The sequence below is a fragment of the Pantherophis guttatus genome, chromosome 2, assembly GCF_059756535.1.
Source record: "Pantherophis guttatus breed Tessera chromosome 2, ASM5975653v1, whole genome shotgun sequence".
Taxonomy (NCBI): Eukaryota; Metazoa; Chordata; class Lepidosauria; order Squamata; family Colubridae; genus Pantherophis; species Pantherophis guttatus.
In genome coordinates, this window is record NC_142064.1 from 93,568,655 (window position 1) to 93,588,515 (window position 19,861).

Consider the following 19,861-nt stretch of genomic DNA (forward strand, 5'->3'; position numbering starts at 1 on the left):
TTCTGGAGATGAGTGCCTTGGCTACAGAGTTGATCTGTGCTGGATGGTGGTGTGAGAGTGCATGCAGATAGCGGTTTGTGTGTGTTTTCTTCTGTTAGATGGTGTGTCCTAGGGAGCCATTGGATTTTTTGTAGACTGGGACATCCAGGAAGGGAAGTTGGTTGTTCGCTTCTGTTTCCATGGTGAACTGTATTTTGGGGTGTAAGCTGATGGGGTGTGTGAGGAAGTTGTCCAGTTTTTCTTTCCCATGTGGCCAGATTATGAAGGTGTCGTCTACGTATCGGAGCCAGAGTTTCAGTTTATGATCAGATTTTTCTAGAGCTTGGGTTTCAAAGTGTTCCATGTAGAGGTTAGCAATGACAGGTGAGAGGGGTGATCCCATGGGTGCTCCTTCTATTTGTTTGTATTTTTGTCCATTATAGATGAAGTATGTGTTGGATAGGCAGTGGTTGGTCAGATCTAGGATGTGCTTGGGGGGGTTATATTTGTTTTGGATAGCTGTCAAGGCTTCTTTGATTGGCACTTGGGTGAAGAGGGATATGACATCGAAGCTCACGAGTAGGTCACTGGGCTGTAAGTTTTGTTTCTTTATTATCTCTATGAACTGGAATGAGTTTTTTACATGTGAGTTGATGGATTCTGCATAGGGCTGTAGTTGTTTGGCGAGAAATTTGGCTAGATTTTGTAGAGGTGAGCCTATGGAGCTGACTATGGGTCTAAGTGGGATTCCTTCTTTGTGTATCTTGGGGAGACCATAGAGCTTAGGGCATCTGGATGATTTCTCTCTGGGAATGATTCTTTGCTGGATCTCTTCGCTGATGGAGGAGGCTTTTATTTTGGATCTAGTGGTTTTTTTCCAGGTAGGTGTGGGATCTGTGTTTATATATTGATTTATAATCAATATATATATATATATTGATTATAAATATATAGATATATATAGATATATGCAAGTCTTGGCGTATTCGGGTCTTTTCCCATGTAAGATTGAGAGTATCTTGGTGACGACGAGGTCCCACTTGTCATCTTCAGGTTGGTGTCTTCGGCTTTGTGCTTGTTCGAGCAAAGCGTGATCGGAGATGCTGTCTCTCTATAAATACTGGTGGGGAGGTGTGGAGTGCTGGCTTTGTTGTTGTAAGCGGGTTGGTTGGCTGTGTTGGTTGGCTTACAACAACAATGCCAGCACTCCATACTTCCCCACCAGTATTTATAGAGAGACGGCATCTCCGATCATGCTTTGCAACCTTGAGCCTCTCCCCAGGCTCAAGGTTGACTCAGCCTTCCATCCTTTCTAAGGTAGGTAAATTGAGGACCCAGTTTGTGGGGGCAATAAGCTGACTTTGTATAAATATACAAAAGTATAAAGGCTATTGCTTAACTCATTGTAAACCGCCCTGAGTCTCCGGAGAAGGGCGGCATATAAATCAAATCAAATAAATAAATAAATAAATAAATAAATAAATAAATAAATAAATAAATAAATAAAAGTTGCCCTTTGCAATTGACTCATGGTGAATTTGTCAATGACAATGGTATTCAAGTGGTGCATCCAAAGCTCCTAGGACTATTGGTAGTACCTTTGCTTTCTTTTGCCACAGTCATTCTAATTCTATTTGCAAGTCTTTGTATTTTGTTATCTTCTCCAGTTCTTTCTCCTCTATTCTGCTCAAGGTACTGCCACACCACTATCTAGACTTCTTTGTCTTTCTTACCGACAATTGTTAAATCTGGGATGTTATATTATTATTATTATTATTATTATTATTATTATTATTATTATTATCCATGGTACTATTAGTTAAAGTAGTATTTATTAAATTAGAGTATATTCATATAATAAATGTTTGGGAATCTGAAACTTTTTGAAGAGATCAATAAGCTGAACAAGTTGGGAACTGCTGCTTCATGGCTTCCATAAATGGGCTGCAATAATCTGGATGACCATTAGATGTCAGCGGGTGTACGAAACTTCTCTCTCTCTCTCTCTCTCTCTCTCTCTCTCTCTCTCTCTCTCTCTCTCTCTCTCTCTCCCTCCCTCCCTCCCTCCCTCCCTCCCTCCCCCTATCTACAGGCCATCTAGATTATTCACCCTTTATTTTTTAGCATACAGAGGATAATTCAAACCAACCACTCATTTGATTGCCGTTGCCTAAAGCTATTCTTTGAATTCACTTAACTTTGGCTTTCAGAAGAATCCCAGTTATTGCCCAAACAACAAGGCAGAATTTAGGACCCAGGGGTTTTTTCCTTTCGTAGGATTCTTGCATGCAGCTTCTGACAGCTGACTGAAAATCAATGAAGTGTACTCTAAAAAGCTTCACAGTGGTGCAAGATAAGGCTTAAATCTCTTCTCCCTGCAACTAGCCTGCCAGCTGTTATGGTTTAGAATTATTTTTGTGTTTTCGATGGAAGTGGGTTATCTATAAACATCCAGAACATCCAGCAGGAGGACCGGCTGTGGTGATGAGGTTCTTAGATGTCATTAAACTGCCCCTCCTTTTTTGTGCTCACAGTTCAGGTAAGTGCAATTTAACAAAGTTCAGCAATTGGTTGCCTCTCGGGCCATTTGCAGCAACACAGAAGTGTATTTTTAAGGGCTAGTATTAATCTGGTTTTCTTCAAGCATGTTGGCATTAACTTTTCTTTGTCTTTAAAAGAAGGGAAGTAGGAAAAAAATAGTAAGCTACAGAAGACAACGGGTATCGTATTTCGGTTCATTTTTCTGATGAATAAGCTTGTTCTTTGGAGTTTTAATACTTTAGGGACGTTCTGCTAAAGCATTTGATCAGATCAGACCCCCCTTCCCCGTTCCCCAAAGCTACCCATGTGTATAGCTTTGTCATCATGTATGCAAGAAAAGTACAACTATCCTAAATGGGGTATCTTTGTTTTGATAGAACCTATTCTCTGACACTGCAGTTTTGCTCCTCTCTGTTTTGAAGCAAGTCTTTCATTTCGTTGAGTCCCATTGAACTTGGATTGTGAGAGGGCAAATAAGGCTATGGAGGGAAACAAGAAGGCAATAAGAGATACGTGCAGGAAGCTCTTGTGACATTGTCATGTACAACTATTAATTATTGAGAAAGGAAGAAAAATGTGTGGACGATGGGAGGGCAAGGAGATTTACTCAAAGTAGTTCATTTATAGTTGGGATAGCAAAAGAGTGAGTCCCATTTCTGGATTTTGCTTAAATGTAGCTTCCTGGAATGTTTATACAACAGAACTTCAGCTCCATAACCTTGTTCCAACCTACCCATTTGCTATTCTTTCTTCTCTTGCTTCCATCACCACAGAGTTTATTCGGTTCTTTACTAAGGCCGTCACATTCGGCTTGCAGATAACACTAGCTGGTGGCAAAGAGGGAAGAAAATCGATGGTAGTTCTTTACCAAAAGTCTTAAATGAGATGGCAGGGGCTGCCTTTCCCTCCAGGATTCCTCCTCCAGCTTTGTCCTTTACAAGGGATTTGTTTTAAAAAAAATCATTGCTTTGGGCAGATAATTTATTGTTGGAGAGCTTCTTTTGAAGATGTTTTTGACCGTTAGCAGCTCAGAGCCTTCAGGATTGATTGATTGGTTGATTATGTGCCATCAAATTGTTTTCAGTTCCCTTGTCTCCATGACAATACATCCATCACCTGGTCTTCTAGGTCTTCCAACAGTGTACTCATCAGGACTATAACTGAGGCCATCTACCTTGCTGCTAGTCATCCTTGTCTTCTCTGTCCTTCCACTTTTGCCAGCATTAGAGCTTTCTCCAGAGAGTTAAATCATCACATAATGTGTCTGAAATAGGATAACATGAGTCTGGTCATTTGCGCCTCTGGTGAGCTTTTTGGATTGATCTGTAAGATGATCCATCAGTTTGTTTCTTGACCATCCACCATATTCTCAAGAGTTTTCTCCAGTACCAAAGTTGAAAGGTTTAAAATTTTAAAAGTGAACCTCTTCCTATCCTGCTTCAAGAATGGGTGACCTACTAAAAAAAGAAATAAAGGCAAAAGAAAAATAAACAGTAACTCTCCACGACAATTGAGAAATTATCTTTTTTTGTGAGGAGAAAATCCTGAAGTATAGTCCACTGCAACTTTACTTGGAAGTAAGTTTTCCCTCAACTGAGGTTTATTTTTTTTCTTCAGTATATGCAGAATTTGTTGGCTCAGACTGTTTTCATAAACAATCTCATCTTCTTTATGCATTCTAATTTAACTCATATCATTAATTTTTAACATATGCATCCTTTCAAATAGATCTAAAAGAACTCATTTGCATTATATAAACAATTATTCTTTTTTCTTTTATTTCTTTAAAACAAAGATATCAATTTAGAAGATATCAATAAATGGACAATGAAAATCACTAAAGTTATACTATTAATTCTCAGTATTAACATTAATGAAACATTGATCATAACAGAAAAATTGTATTAAGTTTTTTGAAGAAGACTATAAATCTTTTAGCTTAAGATCAAAATCTCCACTGTATTATTATTTATAAATACTTAAAAAGGGAGAAAAAAGAAAGGAAAAAGAAATTCCTAAAAATAGTTTAGATAAGTATTTGATTTCTGACTTCTGCATTATAACTTGTTTAGGATATTTATAAGCATATATTTTAAAAGCCATACTCTAAGTGTATTTCCTTTGCAGTGTGGTAAGTAGACATACAATTTTTAAAATAAAATTGTAGGAATGTGTGTACAGAGGAAGCTGAAAAGCAAACAAGCTATGTGGAGGCAGTGGAATAAAGCCGAGAGTGAGAATCTTCTCTTTCGTGCAACTGTGATGCTAAGACAAACTAACCTTAGGAAAAGTCCCATTGAGCTTAGTAAGACTTAATTTTGAGTACTTATCTATAGTATTGTGGTCTTGATCTTAACCTGATCTAGCCAACTTATAGTGTTAAAAGTTGGCATATAGCTGTCAAGCCTGAATTCGATTGGGGTATGAGATTATTTGTATTCTTGGGTATTCTGACATGAATTCAGTTTGACACAGTTTGGAGCTGAAGGAAGATGGAGCCTTCAGTCAAAACATCATAGCCAGCTGATGAGTCAGGCACATTCCAACAGCTGGCTGACCGGAGGAGGAGGAGGAGGAGGAGGAGAGAAGTCACCAAGCAACCAGCTCCCATCTTGGTTGGACAATGTGACAGTTTGTTTTGGAAACTTGAGAAACTGAAACTTATATTTGGGTGAAAAGCCCAGGAACTTCAGTACTGGCTTTTCACCAGTAGCGCCAAGATGATGTATCTAAATAAATTTGTTCTTTGAGGAAAAGCAATGCCTCGGAGTTCGATTTGTAATGGGTGCATTACTTGGAGCCTGACAATAGCCTTTCTTGAGTATTAATATACATTATCTATCTAATCCTGGATAGTGATAGCAGAATGATGGTAAAGAAATAATAGTTCCTTTAACTATCACTACGGCAGAGTATCACTATCTTAAGATCATGAATATGTGTTAGTCTTATGTAGCTTGGGCAAGCACTGTAGGTACTAAATGATGATCTAGATAACCCTTTGGCCAGATCCAACAGATCTCTTCTCATGTTCAGTAAAGTGAAAATACAGCCTAATTATTTACAACATATTTGCATTTCCAATATGGAAGCCCACTGTGGTAGAGTTTTGTTAGATAGATGATAGATAGATAGATAGATAGATAGATAGATAGATAGATAATCTTCAATCAAATTATATCATATTGTAAACTTATAAAATAAGTTATACTCATATATGACTTTCTTTCTTTCTTTCTTTCTTTCTTTCTTTCTTTCTTTCTTTCTTTCTTTCTTTCTTTCTTTCTTTCTTTCATGTTTCTAGACCACCCATCACCCTCAAGGACTATACTTACCACTCTACTCTTATTTAAACATTTGTTTGCATGATTGAAAGATCAGCACACCCAATCAATTACAGGTCAGCCCTTTGAGGTAGTTCAGTTATAAAACCAATTCCCTGAGTACTAACATTCAGGAGATCATCCCTGAACCCTAAACTTAATGACTGGATTTGCACACAACAAAGATCAGTTATTTTGTACTGTAGCCACTGGGATTTGCAAACCACAGTTTCTGACCTAAGACCCCAACAACTGAGATGGGTTAAAAGACAATGTTTAGGCAAACCATGTAAACCTGCTTAATAAGGGATGCTTAATAAAAATATTCCTTCAAATCAGAGGTGGGTTTCAGCAGGTTCTGACCAGTTCTGGAGAACCGATAGTGGAAATTTTTAAATAGTTCAGAAAACCACTAGTAAAAATTCTGACTGGCCCCGCCCCCATCTATTCTTTGCTTCCCGAGTCCCAGCTGATCGGGAGGAAATGGGGATTTTGTAGTAACCTTCCCCTGGAGTGGGATGGGAATGGAGATTTTACAGAATCCTTCCCCTGCCATGCCCACCAAGCCACACCCACCAAGCCATGCCCACAGAACTGGTAGTAAAAATATTTGAAACCCACCACTGCTTCAAATGTAGCATAAAGATTGGCGTTCTCTTCTATAAATAAGGTACTATAGGTGCTTAGGGAGGAATAATGTTGTTTATGGCTTTTCTCACCTCTGTACAATATGACAGTTTGCTAAATAGACTCCTAGGCAACTGTTAAAAGTACAAGAGTTCTGTCATCCTGAACAGTGTTTCAAAACTAGAGGTGGGAGGCACTGATTCTAAGAGTTGTTGTTTTTCCCCCTAAAATTGCTTTCATTTGGAAATAGGTCCAGATTGTTTCCTTTTATATATATATATATAGCCCATCTGCTAAAATTTATATACTGTCATAGACTTTTAATTCTGTCCAAGCTGGCATTTTGCATTCTACATTGTCCTGGCTGCCATTCTTACATTAGAAATAATTATATATTATTATATTTAAATTGCCCCTTCCACAGCTACTTAAATTATTTATGGTTCAAAAGTTCCCACTGGAGTTAGTCTTGAAAGAAATGCCATTGGCTAACTTTTTTTAAAAAAAAAATATTCTCTGCGTCTAGAACAACATGTATACGACATGTCTATGATTTTAATTTGATTGTATTAGGCTATTGCAATGTTTTATATGGTAGCTCCAGTTAATTATTTCTGCCTCCCCCAACCCTTTTTCTGTCTTTTAGCTTTTACTGTGTTCAGTTCATTTGCTGAGAATGAAGATGCTCTTTTGCGACACTTGTTTCGCGGATATCAGAAATGGATCAGGCCAGTAAAACATGCTAATGATACTATAAAGGTATATTTTGGACTGAAGATCTCTCAGCTTGTAGATGTGGTAGGTAATCTTTAAACTATTTTTTTCTGACATTCATTGATAGGGGCAGTCACATTATTTCCCTTGATAAAGGATGTTCCTGTTCCTGTTTGTCTCTATCAATCTTGTTAATGGCTTTTTTAAAACATCTAACACAGAGAAATTGTTTTCCCCCCACCCCCCAATATTTAATTAGCAGGATGTGATAGGACTGGCTATTTTTTCAAATAGCCATCAGCCATTCTGGTTAGGGATTGTGGGAGTTCAAATCCAAGCTGAATAAAGCTGCAGAAGGAGAGCAAAATATACCCTTATTGCTTTAGGGTAGGGGTCTCCAAACTGGGCAACTTTAAGACTTGTGGACTTCAACTCCCAGAATTCCCCAACCAGCATGCAGGGAGATGGTCTTAAGAGTGGCAGTTCAGGAATACAGATACAATATCTGAAAGATATGTGACTCTTAGGAAGCATAGCTGGTGCTTAAGGCGTGCAAAATTTTTCATTCTTTTCTATTTGTTGGTATGTGCTTGCATAAAGTTTTGGGCCAGAATAGGCAATACAGATCTTTTATTATTACACTTACAAATGCATTTTTTTAAAAAAAGTGTTTATACTTGCAGCCCTGTAAAAAAATTACAGAGTTTACTTTTGCAAAGATTTTACAGTTCGTCGGACAGTCAGCCAGGCGTTCAGCTTGGATTTGGCATTTTTATCCACCTGTTGAGTCCTTCCCAAGGTGATGGTGTATTGGCACAGTATACTACATGCATAAATCCAAGCAGTCTGTCTTTTTGTAATTGTCAATACACAGATTTTCTAAATGCTGTCCAAAATGTTTTCGGTTTGGCACCCATGTGCTGATAACCACTGGGACCATCATGATTGGTTTATATCATAATTTTTCAGTTTCGATTTTCAGATCTTGATACTTTGTCACCTTCTGCAATTCTTTGTCTTCTATTCTATTATCACCTGGTATTGTCACATCAATTACCCCACTTTACAACCACAGTTAAATTTAGCACATTATGAGCCAAGACTATAAGTTTTTATTGAAATTCCCATGTTTTAAGTAGCTCTTTTTCAGCTCTATATTCCCACTAATTTTCCCTAACTGACATACAGTATAATCATTTTTATATGACTTTTGCTGATCATTTTGATGACTGTGTTGTCATTGTTTATAATCAGTTTGCACGATCTTCTTGCATGAATTGACCTATTGTGTCTTCCGCCTCTTTCCACAATCTGCAGTTTAATCATTTGACAATTTTTTTCAATTCTGACCTTGATTGCATTAGTTCTAATAGCTTGCTCTTGAGCAGTGAAAATCAAGCCTTCAGTTTCTTTTTTTAATCTTCCAGTTGTCAGGCATTGCCAGGTTTTATCTTTATCCATTTTCCCCATGATCTTTTATAAAATTGATCATGTAAAGCTTTTCCTTTCCAGGATTCGGTCCTTGTTTTTATTGCATAATTTGGATATTCATGTTTCATTTTCTGCACATTCAGTCAGTTTCAATATTTGACTGGCAGCAATGCTTGTTCTTGGTTGTCTTTTACACAATCAATCCATGCATCAGAGGTGGTATTCAGCAGGTTCTTACCAGTTCTGGAGAACCGGTAGCAGAAATTTTGAGTAGTTTGAAGAACTGGTAAATACCACCACTGACTGGCCCCACCCCCATCTATTCTCTGCCTCCCGAGTCCCAGCTGATGGGGAGGAAATGGGGATTTTGCAGTAACCTTCCCCTGTGGTGGGGTGGGAATGGAGATTTTACAGTATCCTTCCCCTGCCACGCCCACCATGCTACACCATGCCATGCCATGCCACACCCACCAAGCCATGCCCATAGAACCGGTAGTAAAAAATTTTGAATCTCACCACTGCCATGCATTATTTTCTTCTTCAAAAGTTTGTTAGACTTCAAGTATGCTTCTATTTCTGTGGGGTAGATATAATTTATGAATATAACTTCAGGATGTAATGCATAATGAATAGTCATTAGTTTTCTTGCTTTTTTTGATCCAAACTGTCCAGGATAACTTGTGCCCAATTAATAATTCCAATAGTGCATTGTATCACAGATAGTGCCCAGGCATTGATGGCTTTGATGGTGCTTTTATATCATTCAATTTTGTTTTAAGCATTTCCATCACTTTTTTTTGGTGTATTCTTTACTAAATACATTTTTAACTTGTTCACGCTTGATGTTATTCAACTGGAAAATGCCCAGATACTTGTAGGCTTCAAACGTGATGGGTTGGCCAATTGGTATTTCAGTTCCATTACTATTTGTGATTTTATTCTGTTTTATTGATACTCTAGCACATTTCTCTAGACCATAGTCCATTGCTATATTTTTGATTAAAATTCCTCCTGTATTTGTCAATGACTGTATTTTGATTTCTGACTTTGCATAAAACTTCAGCCATCCACATGGCAAAATGTCAGTTTTTATTAGCATTTTTTTTTGCTGTTTGCAACCAAGATATTTTTTTTCCAAATCAAAAATTTCTTCATTGTTCTGATCATAACAATGACAAATAATAAAGGTGATAATGCCTCTCCTAACGTTGACCAGCTCATATTTTTCATTTCCAAACTCCAATTCTGTCTTCCACTGCTTCTATTTTCTATAAACATTCTAATGTTTTTATGGACACAGGTTGTTTCCAAACTTTTCTGGTAATGAATCAAACACCTTTTTACAATGAATCCAGACCATTTGCAAATCGGTTTTTCACCTTGTGAGATTTTTCCATTACCATTTCATCAATCAGAAATTGATCTTTAGTACCTCTGCTTTTCCTTTTATTTTTGCTCAGTTCTGTTGGAAGGATGTTATTTTCTTCTAAACAATTTTGGCTATTGTCCGCTTGTATGTCCATGAGTAATTTAAATATTGTAGGCAAACATGTTAGCAGCCTAGAGTTTCCTGGTGTTATCTCTTTCTCTGGGTCTTTTTGAATCAAATAAGATTTATTTATCTATTTTTGAATTTCCATGCCACCCATCTCAGTAATATAGTGACTCTGGGCAGCTTACAATATAATAAAAGTCAAAAAGTCAAAAAGCAAAATAGAATTAAAAAAAATAAAATTAAAATCAAGATGGAAGTAATGTGGGGAGAGAATCTTCTCTATCTTTTGCCAGTTATTAACCAGTCACTGATATTTATACAATTTTTACAATATTTCATTAAACTGTTTAGCAATACTTGGATGTAAGCTAGTTATTTGAACCAATCCATGCAATTTATCATCTCTAGATGTCCAATTGTTCATTCTTTTCACTTCATTTTTAACTATTTCTGTTATTATTAGTTCTCCCATTTGATTTTTATTAAATTCACCTTCAAATTATTTTATCCATTCAACATTTTTTGTAGTCTTTTGAGTTTCCTATAGATCTTTCCAAAAATGGATTGTTTCCTTTTAGTTTGGTTTTCCATTTTCAGAATTTCTATTGCCATTTATACTTTGGTAGAATGGTCTCTGGTCTATTTGAAACAGCTGCTTTTGCTTAAACTGTATGATTCGTGCCTCATAGCATTCAATTATTCCTTTTACTGGTGGTGTTTGTTACTTTATGAGTTCCAAAGCTTCTTCGATTTTTCTAGTATCTAGTATTAATTTTTTTTTATTAAGCTTGTCTTGCTCCCTACATTCTTCAATTTTCACTCTTTCATGTTCTTTAAATTAATCACATCTAATCTGATCATTCATTTGCTTTGGGATTGAGTATGATTTTGCTTTTGGTTTTCTAATTTCAATACCCAGTTTTTCTGTAACGAGCTGTACCAAGCTGATTGGTCAGGTCAATAGATGTCATTTTAATCCTCACTATTACCTTATTCACATCTTTCAGTATAGGTGCCAGATCTTTTGGGGACACTACTTTCAGTACTGGCAGACTTTGTCTTTAGTAATTCTGCATATGTCATACTTTTCTCTTTAAATTCTTCTTGTTGGTAGAGTTGGGAGATAAGTTCATAGGTCGTGGCTTGTTCTGGTTCTGCTATTAGTCTAATTTATCATTTCTGTAGTTCATATTATCTTTTTCCCTTATATTTGCAATTGTTATTATCTGAGTTTCTTCTACTATTCTGCTATTGTTTGGTCTTCCATTTTTGCAACTTTTCTGAATCTCTTCCAGTTCTGCATCCCTGAATATTTTATTTCTGGTACTGAATCTCCTTTGGACTGCTAATAGTTGTTCAGTGATATTTGACTGTGAATAAATTCTTTTCCACATTTCAAGTGTTCACTTTAAGTTATTAATCAAGAGAGAGAATGCAGAGGTGAAAAGGGGAAAATAAAGAGAAAGAGAATTCCAAGAGTTTGAGCAGGCTGGTGTCCTTCTGTGTGTGCATGTATGTTTTGTTCATAAATTAGACGTTCAACTTTGCTCACAGTTGCTGTTTATTTAGAATAGTAAAAACAATGTAAGTATCTATAAAAAGATAGAAGCCAGAAATTCCCATTTAATTTTCATATAATGTTCTTATATAGGTTCATAATGTTTAAGTTAAAAAAATAGTTGAATTTAAAAAAAATCTTGGGTTGTGTTAGATATTTTGATGGAAACATAGATTCAATGTGCAGTTGCTCTGATAATGCAAATTTCACATTGGGGAACAAATTTAAAATAAAATTGTAATTATAATGTTTTGGGACAAATTCTGTATTTAGGAAAATACTATTTATTTATTTATTTATTTATTTATTTATTTATTTATTTATTTATTTATTTATTTATTATTGCGATTTATATGCAGCCTTTCTCCCTGGGGACTCAAGGCAGCTTACAAAATGACAAATTCCAATACAAATCACAATGAAATAAAATTAAAATCAGCAACCCTATTAAAACAGTTTAAAATTATGACAGTGTATCCCCAAATGGATCAGTTGAGTTGACGGAAGAGCCACGTCTTCAGCTCGCGACGGAAGGAAAGAAGGTCGGGGGCTGTCCTGAGCTCGGTGGGCAATCCATTCCAGAGGGTCGGGGCTCCCACAGAGAACGCTCTCCTCCTGGGGGCCATCAGCTGACATTGTTTGGCCGACGGCACCCTGAGGAGGCCAACTCTGTGAGAGCGCACAGGACGGTGGGAGAGCGGCTGGAGATGGTCCTGCAAGTACCCCGGGCCCAAGCCAATACTATATATTGTCTTAGCCACTGAATCTTCAATGCATTTATGAACTTGGAAAAAATACCAAGTAAGCATCCCATTATAATGATGAAGTAAAACAATTTGTTTATTAGAAAATTTTATAATGTTGAGGACTTTAAGCTTGAAGTAAAAAAAATCCCAAGTGAAACATAAAATTATGCATTTATGCAGAAATTGCTGCCTGAGATGCTATATAGCATGAGAGGATCTATGCTAGCATTATTATCTAATGCTAAATAATACAGAAATTGGTCAAGGAAATTTCCTTTCCATGCCTTATTAGAAGAATTGAAGTATTCTAATTTGCTGACTGGCAAAAAGCGGATGACAGAAAAAAGAAAGCATGTAATTGAACTATGGAATTTGATTATATATCACTTTAGGTAGGTTTAAAAGGAGATTAGACAAACTAATGGAGGCTGTTTATTAATGAGAGCCATTTGGTTCTTTCTTAGCCCTAGGAGGAAGGCAGTAGCAACTCACTTCTGAAAATGTTGCCAAGAAACTTCATGGACTTGTCTGTATATTCAGCAGGAGTAAAGACTGACTTGGAAAGACACCAAGACATTAAGCTAGTCCCTGTAGCTACTGATTACCTTTTGGTATTATTGCTTGGGAAGTGAAAATGTTCTTGAGCTCCTGCTTATGTGATGGCCTGTCATGCGGCAGGTTCTTGCCAGGGTTGTAGCTAATCAGAAGCTATAATTTGCCAGAACTGGAGCCTAAAGGCTGTTGATCAGGTCCAATTTAGATAAATACTCTAGGCCTGCTCAATCCAGAGGGAACTGTTTGCCAAATGCTGTAGCATCCTATGTTTTCTTCTATGATTAAAGACTTGGAATCTGCCTTGGTTATGTCACAGCCTTGGGCGAGATTTCCAGTTACTCGTCTGGAGCTCCTGCTTGTCATAGGGAAGAGCAAAGCCAAAACAGCTGCATTTATTCCAGCGGCATGGCTATAAAAGGCTCCAGAGCAATCTTCAAGATCAGGTGTTTTACTTCAGGGAAGATATGACTTAGGTGTCATGTAGGGTAGCATGGAGATTGAGGTGGCATCTGAATAAGCTTACCAGATATCCGAAGAGGCAAAAGAGAGAATTGGAAAGGAAGAAAATGAAGGCATGCTAACAGTTTAATTTTCAACAGTTTTGAACAGTTTAACTTTCCTGGCACTTACAACAAAAACCACAGTGGAAAACTGAAAAAGAAAATAGGTAAGTTTATGTGTACATGCAATTACTTTTCTAGCACAAGAAATACTGGGTTTTTTTTTTCTTCCAGTCTTAGGGATGTGCTAGAGCTGTTCAGGAGGCAAAGGCCTTCAGGGTACAGTTGATTAAGGTCACTTTCCGGCAGGAGAAGGAGGGTGGTAATCAACTAATTAATCAGCTAATTACAGCTGAGCTTCTTAACTTGTAGTTAACTGATTAAGGAATTGATTGTGTGATGGAGAAAAACTGCTCAGGAGAAGAAAGCTTGTTAGATACTCAAAAAGCCCAACAATATTTGACTATGTCTGCTGGACAAAAGACACAAGGACAAAAAGGAGGCGATATTCTCCTCCGGTAACCCTACTTCTGAATCAAATAATTATGTAAAGAGTTGTAAAGTCATTCTATCCTCCTCCTTTTCTATCCTTACGTACAAATAGCAATCTTAAAAGCATTCAAGTTTAATTATTTCACATAGGGCTCCTCCTGGGAAACAAAATATCATCCGAAAATGTAGCTGAGTCCCTGAGGATGTAAGGGATATTTAAAAGAAAATAAATACTATACGCGCAACACTGGAAGAGTAGTGATATACCAACACCAGATAAAGTAATCAATAAAACTATGGAATGTGTGGAATTAGATAGTCTCACAAAGGAATTACAAAATAGGGAAGAACATGAAATTTTACTTAGTATGGGAAAAGTGGTATAGTTGGTTGAAAGATAGGAAAGAGATGAAGCAATAGGAAGTAAACAAAATGACCAAATATAGTATGATGGAAACAAAGAATAGACATAGGTCAACAAAGATGTATAGTAGATAGACAAAAGGGAATGACCAAATAAGGAAGAGTCAAAATACAAAGAGAAATGTATATTACAGTTGCGATAAACTGGACATGTATTGAAATGGGTGTTTATATGTTTTTATGTTTTGTACGTTTCATTGTTCTGTTTAGTTTGTACTTATAAATAAAAATTGGAAAAAAAAAGAAAATAAAAATAAATGACTTGCTCTTTTTCCCCCCCTCTTCTCCAACAGGATGAAAAAAAACAGTTAATGACAACTAATGTATGGCTGAAACAGGTAAAAATAGAATCATATTAATTTTAAAATGTTTAATTGCTAGGATTGTTAGCAGTCAGTGAGTTTTAATATCCTGTAAATATTTTTCAGCTTGTGAGACAGATGTTTCAATGTGGGTCTATGAATTTATAAATCTAGCCTCACCTTAATGGGCATACATTGGCTTCTGTCACAGATACTTTGGTCTAACTAAGTTAATATTTAAGGATACTTCCAATTAATGCTTTATCCAAAATGTCAAATCTAATGCCATCCAATACAATATATAAATGGCTTTACCAATAGAAGAGAATATTTGTAGCTCAGGGTTGAACTGGGGGATCCTTGGTGCTCTCTGAGCTTGGTGGTTTTCTTGCAGGCGTTTTATTACCCAACTAGGTAACATCATCAGTGCTAGCATAAATGGCTTTTGTTTTAACCAATGTATTTGAATAGCAATTTTCACATTGTATTTTGAACACTTGCAGCAGAACCCTAAATGTTATTTTTTTTTAATTTACCAAACCTATTTGCCTCCCATCTCTCCAAAGTGACTCTAGGTGGCTTAGAAACATTCAAATAAAACATCATATTGCCAAGAGCATTAATTACCAACTTCAGTTGGTATATCTTTATTTTTATTTATTATGAAATGTATTTGCCTCCCATCTCATATCCAACGACTTTGGGTGGCTTACAACCCAAAAACATTAAAACCATCAATTATAAAATAACACAGCAGATGAAATCATTAATACAAGTTGGCAAAGGAGGGAGCCGGACACATGGGAGTGGGGGATGTGTAATTAAGTTTTAATTAGTCACCCACCTTCAGCGGACCATATCTGCTATGGTCTTTCCTGAATAGATATACCTTTCCTGAATAGGGAATAGTATATTAGTGATTTATGTGGGTGCTTTTCATTTAGACTACTGTGATGCATTTTATAGCGGGGCTGCCCTGGCCATTGATCCAGAAGCTTCAGCTGGTCCAGAAAGTGGCAGTGAAGTGGTTGAGTGGAGCATCTTGCTGTACACCAGGTCATGATATTTGGCCCTGTGCCAAATTCAGGCTTCCAAGTTTTGATACATGAGGCCTAAGCAACCTGGTAGACCACCTTTGCTAGGATAAACCTGACTGAAGTGTACAATCTCTAGAGGAGTCATTGCACCACGATGCTGTTGCATTATTTTGTTCTTCCCTGTTCTAGTTTTGCTTCCCTGTTCTTTCTATCGCTTTTTAATACATATGTTTTTTTAATATAAATTCACTGTAAGGTTATTATTGCATTTAGTCATTTTAATTGTGTTGTTTGTATACAGCTTCAAGATAATTACATGAGATATATGAGCCCTCTAGGGCTATAAGAAGAAATGAGTCCTTCATCTCTCCTTCTAGCTCAGTATGATCAACACTGCAATCTTATATATAAAATGTTCTCTTTGGACTTTCCCTTATGAATTGCATGTGTGCATTTTATTTAAGTTACCCAAACAGTTACAATCGAGGACATGTGGCTCGCACATGTGATATTCAGGAAAGGGAATTAGAGAGTTTCATTAAATATAAATCCACATCAGCTGTATTGCTTTGTGGATGTAAACTGGAGCAGCCTTTGAGCAACATCACATAATGGGGACATTGCACAATTAATATATCAGTGGAATGTTAGTGGGTTTTTTTAAAAAAACCTCAGTGGGGAATTAGCTATAATTGTAATGCTTGACGTTGCAACCAAAATGGGTCAGAATCTCCAACAATCAACCAACTGATTCTGTCTTCTGAACTGCTGGTGCCCAGGTGCCCCCTTACTAGCATAAGAGAAAAGGTTGGAGCGCTGGGAACTGCGAAGCTGAAGACCAATAGGATTTTATCCTTTTTCGCTATAGACCTGCCCTATTTCTAAAACTGTAGCAGTTGTTTTTTAGAAGAAGCAATTGGAAGGAAAAATCAGCATAGGTAGTCCTTCACTTACAACAGTTTATTTAGTTTCCGTTCGAAGTTAACAACAGCACTGAAAAAAGTGACTTATGATCGGAGGTGGGATTCACTTACTATCCCTCCCGGTTCACAAATGTGAGCACATGCGCCACCTCTGCGCATGTGCACGGTCTTCTGTGCATGCGCAGTAATTGCGCATTATGTCCAGGTGGGTGGGCGGAGCCTCCCACAGTCGCCGTTACCGGTTTGCGCAATCCGGAGAGAACCGGCTGAATCCCACCACTGCTTATGATCGTTTTTCACATCACCGTTATAGCATCCCCATGGTCACATGACCAAATTCAGATGCTTGGCAACTGACTCCTATTTATGATGGTTGCAGTGTCCCGGGGTCATGTGATCACCTTTTGCGACCTTCTGACAAGCAAAATCAACGGTAAAGCCAAATTCAGTTAACAACCATGTTACTAATTTAGTAACTGCAGTGCTTCATTTAACAGTTGTGCCAAGAAAGTTTGTAAAATGGGGCAAAACTCACTTAACAACTGTTTTGCTTAGCAATACAAAATTTTGGGCTCAATTTTGGTCATACGTCGAAGACTACCTGTATTTTAGCAACTTTCTTGTCTCCAATTGTTTACTACAAACCTGTCTATCTTGTCCTCCAGGTGATTAATATTAAGAATAAAGTCTTGGACCTTTCAATGGACTATTGCTAAAGTTAAATTTGAAATGATTTGTAATTTAATACATACAGCATGCTTTCAATAGACTCACATTTTACAATTAAGTTTAAGGGGTTACTAAGCTTTTTGCCATCATGTCTCCCTTTAGTGAAATCATAATGTACATACCTCTCCTAAAAAACCAAACACCAAAACGAGTACAATTTTTTATATTTTATGTCTTTATTAAAATAATATTTAATAAAGACATAAAATATAAAAATCTTCACACTTACCTTGCACTCTGTCTGCACCTTCCCAAGACCTCACAGTTTGGGAAACCTTGGTTTAAACCATCAAGAATCTGAGATTGTATGAATGTTGTTATTGTTGTTGTTTTAGTGTAGTATGATTCCTGTCCAACATTCTGGCTATAGATTTGTGAAGCTGAAGAACTGAAAATATGATTTTTCTGAATTGCTCCTTTAAATCCTGATACACCTGTCTGCAGTTCTGAAACACATCATTTGTACTGCAAGAAAGGGCATATAAAAATACCCATTGTTCATTATTTTGGCAAAGAACTCCCAAGCAGCCCTTGGAGATTATTATGTCTTCCTTGCCAAAGCACTTGGATGACTAACAACAATTTGGGATTAAAGCTGAACTTTCTTTCAGTCACTGTAAAAAGGCAACTTTGGCTGCAGAATCCAGTTCATATACTGAGATATACTTCACAATTCAGCTTTCCTCAAGCTGATTTTTTTTTCTTTCCAAATGTGAGATTACAACTCCAATAATTATACCAAGAGGATTGTTATCTGCTGTTCTGTGACTCCCTTGGACATAGTTGCTATCTGATCCCAGCAGCATCTAAAAGTATAGATGACTCCTTCCATGGGATTTGGTACGCCGAAAAATGGGTTACCTCTTTAAAGGATCTGATTACACATGCAGTGGAAGAGATGATGTCTAATCCTAACTCATACACTGTGAGGATCCACCGGTAGATAAACTCACCCTTGCAATATCTGATTCTTTTCTCTGGATAGTTGTTCTTGACAGTCATAGTGCTAAACATTTTTCTGATGAGGGACATTGTCCCATAGAAATAAATCTTTGGTGATCACATCTCGTCAATGGTGGCCCAAAGCAAAAAGTGGATAAAGGTAAAGGTAAAGGTTCCCCCTTGCACATATGTGCTAGTCGTTCCCGACTCTAGAGGACGGTGCTCATCTCCATTTCAAAGCTGAAGAGCCAGCGCTGTCTGAAGATGTCTCCATGGTCATGTGGCTGGCATGACTCAATGCCAAAGGCACACAGAACACTGTTACCTTCCCACCAAAGGCTGTCCCTATTTTTCTACTTGCCTTTTTAACATGCTTTCAAATTGCTAGGTTGGCAGAAGCTGGGACAAGTAACGGGAGCTCACCCCATTACGCGGCACTAGGGATTCGAACCGCTGAACTGTCGACCTTTCGATCAACAAGCTCCACATCTTAGCCACTGAGCCACCGTGTCCCTTTCAAAAAGTGGATGGGGTAACCCAATTCCTTCCTCCCTCCCTCCTTCCCTCCCTCCTTCCCTCCCTCCCTCCCTCGTAGGTGACAAGAACCCTTGCCTATAGATTTGCACTTATTAATTGCAAAAAGCATTAGAAACAAGCATGAAATAAACCAATGGGTGCATATGACTCTAAAGACCCAAGTTTCACAACCCAGTCTTTGATAAAAAATGTGAATGACCTTGCTTAAGTCACATAGAAAAAAATAAATGGATTTGGAGAAGCCAGCAAGTAATGAGCAAAATTAAATCTGCATCATTTACTTCAGTACATAATTGATTATTAATATCAGGTGCACATAAGCTTCAAAGAGGGTGAATAATTTCTCAGCACATTTCACCACTTAATTAGAGAAAATAGGATGAAATAAAGAGATTGAGTTAATGTGCTAAGCGTTGCAGAAACCTGATGATCGCTTAAAATAATGCCACCTGGAAACAGCCTTTTGCACAGTGAAGGAGGGATGCTTCCCTCATTTACTATTTTATCATCCAAAATTTTCCCATGGTGGCCCATCTCAGCAGATGACTTGGCCAAAAATTAAGCAGTGGGAGAAATAGCAATATATGTTAGATACCTTGGGACTTAGTCCATTTCTGTGCATATTTAGTTTGAAGTATCTCTCTTTGCTCCTTGGGAAGCCTGGAACATGCCCATTATTTTCTATGGAATGCATCCAAGAGAGCTGTGAACATTTAGCATCTAACACCAAAATACATTATGTAGGTCAGAAGTGCATAACTTCTATTGGCTTGAGGACCAGATGATGTTTTGCATGGCAAGTCAAGAGTCCCCCCCTCCTTCAGAGTAACCCCTTTTGTATTTTATTGTATAATCCATTTTCTTTCTTTCTTTCTTTTTTTGCTGTTGTTTAGATGATTATGCTATTTGAGTTGTAATAGCACTATTAAAAAAAAAACCTTTTAGCACTGATGGGAGAAAAACAGATTGCACAGGGAGAGAGTGTGAGCCGTAGAGTAATATATGGA

At 37.2% G+C, this 19,861-nt stretch overlaps 1 protein-coding gene across 1 annotated transcript in view; it reads left to right on the plus strand.

Annotated features, from left to right (window-relative positions):
• The first annotated feature begins 2,309 nt into the window (after positions 1-2,309).
• The window catches only part of CHRNB3 (cholinergic receptor nicotinic beta 3 subunit), a 30,584-nt gene continuing 13,032 nt past the window's right edge, over positions 2,310-19,861 (plus strand). The window contains exons 1-3 of the mRNA XM_034410704.3: positions 2,310-2,518; positions 7,117-7,268; positions 14,678-14,722. Of these exons, the coding sequence (XP_034266595.2) occupies positions 2,464-2,518; positions 7,117-7,268; positions 14,678-14,722 (252 nt within the window). The 5' untranslated portion in view covers positions 2,310-2,463. The remainder of the gene's footprint in view (positions 2,519-7,116; positions 7,269-14,677; positions 14,723-19,861) is intronic.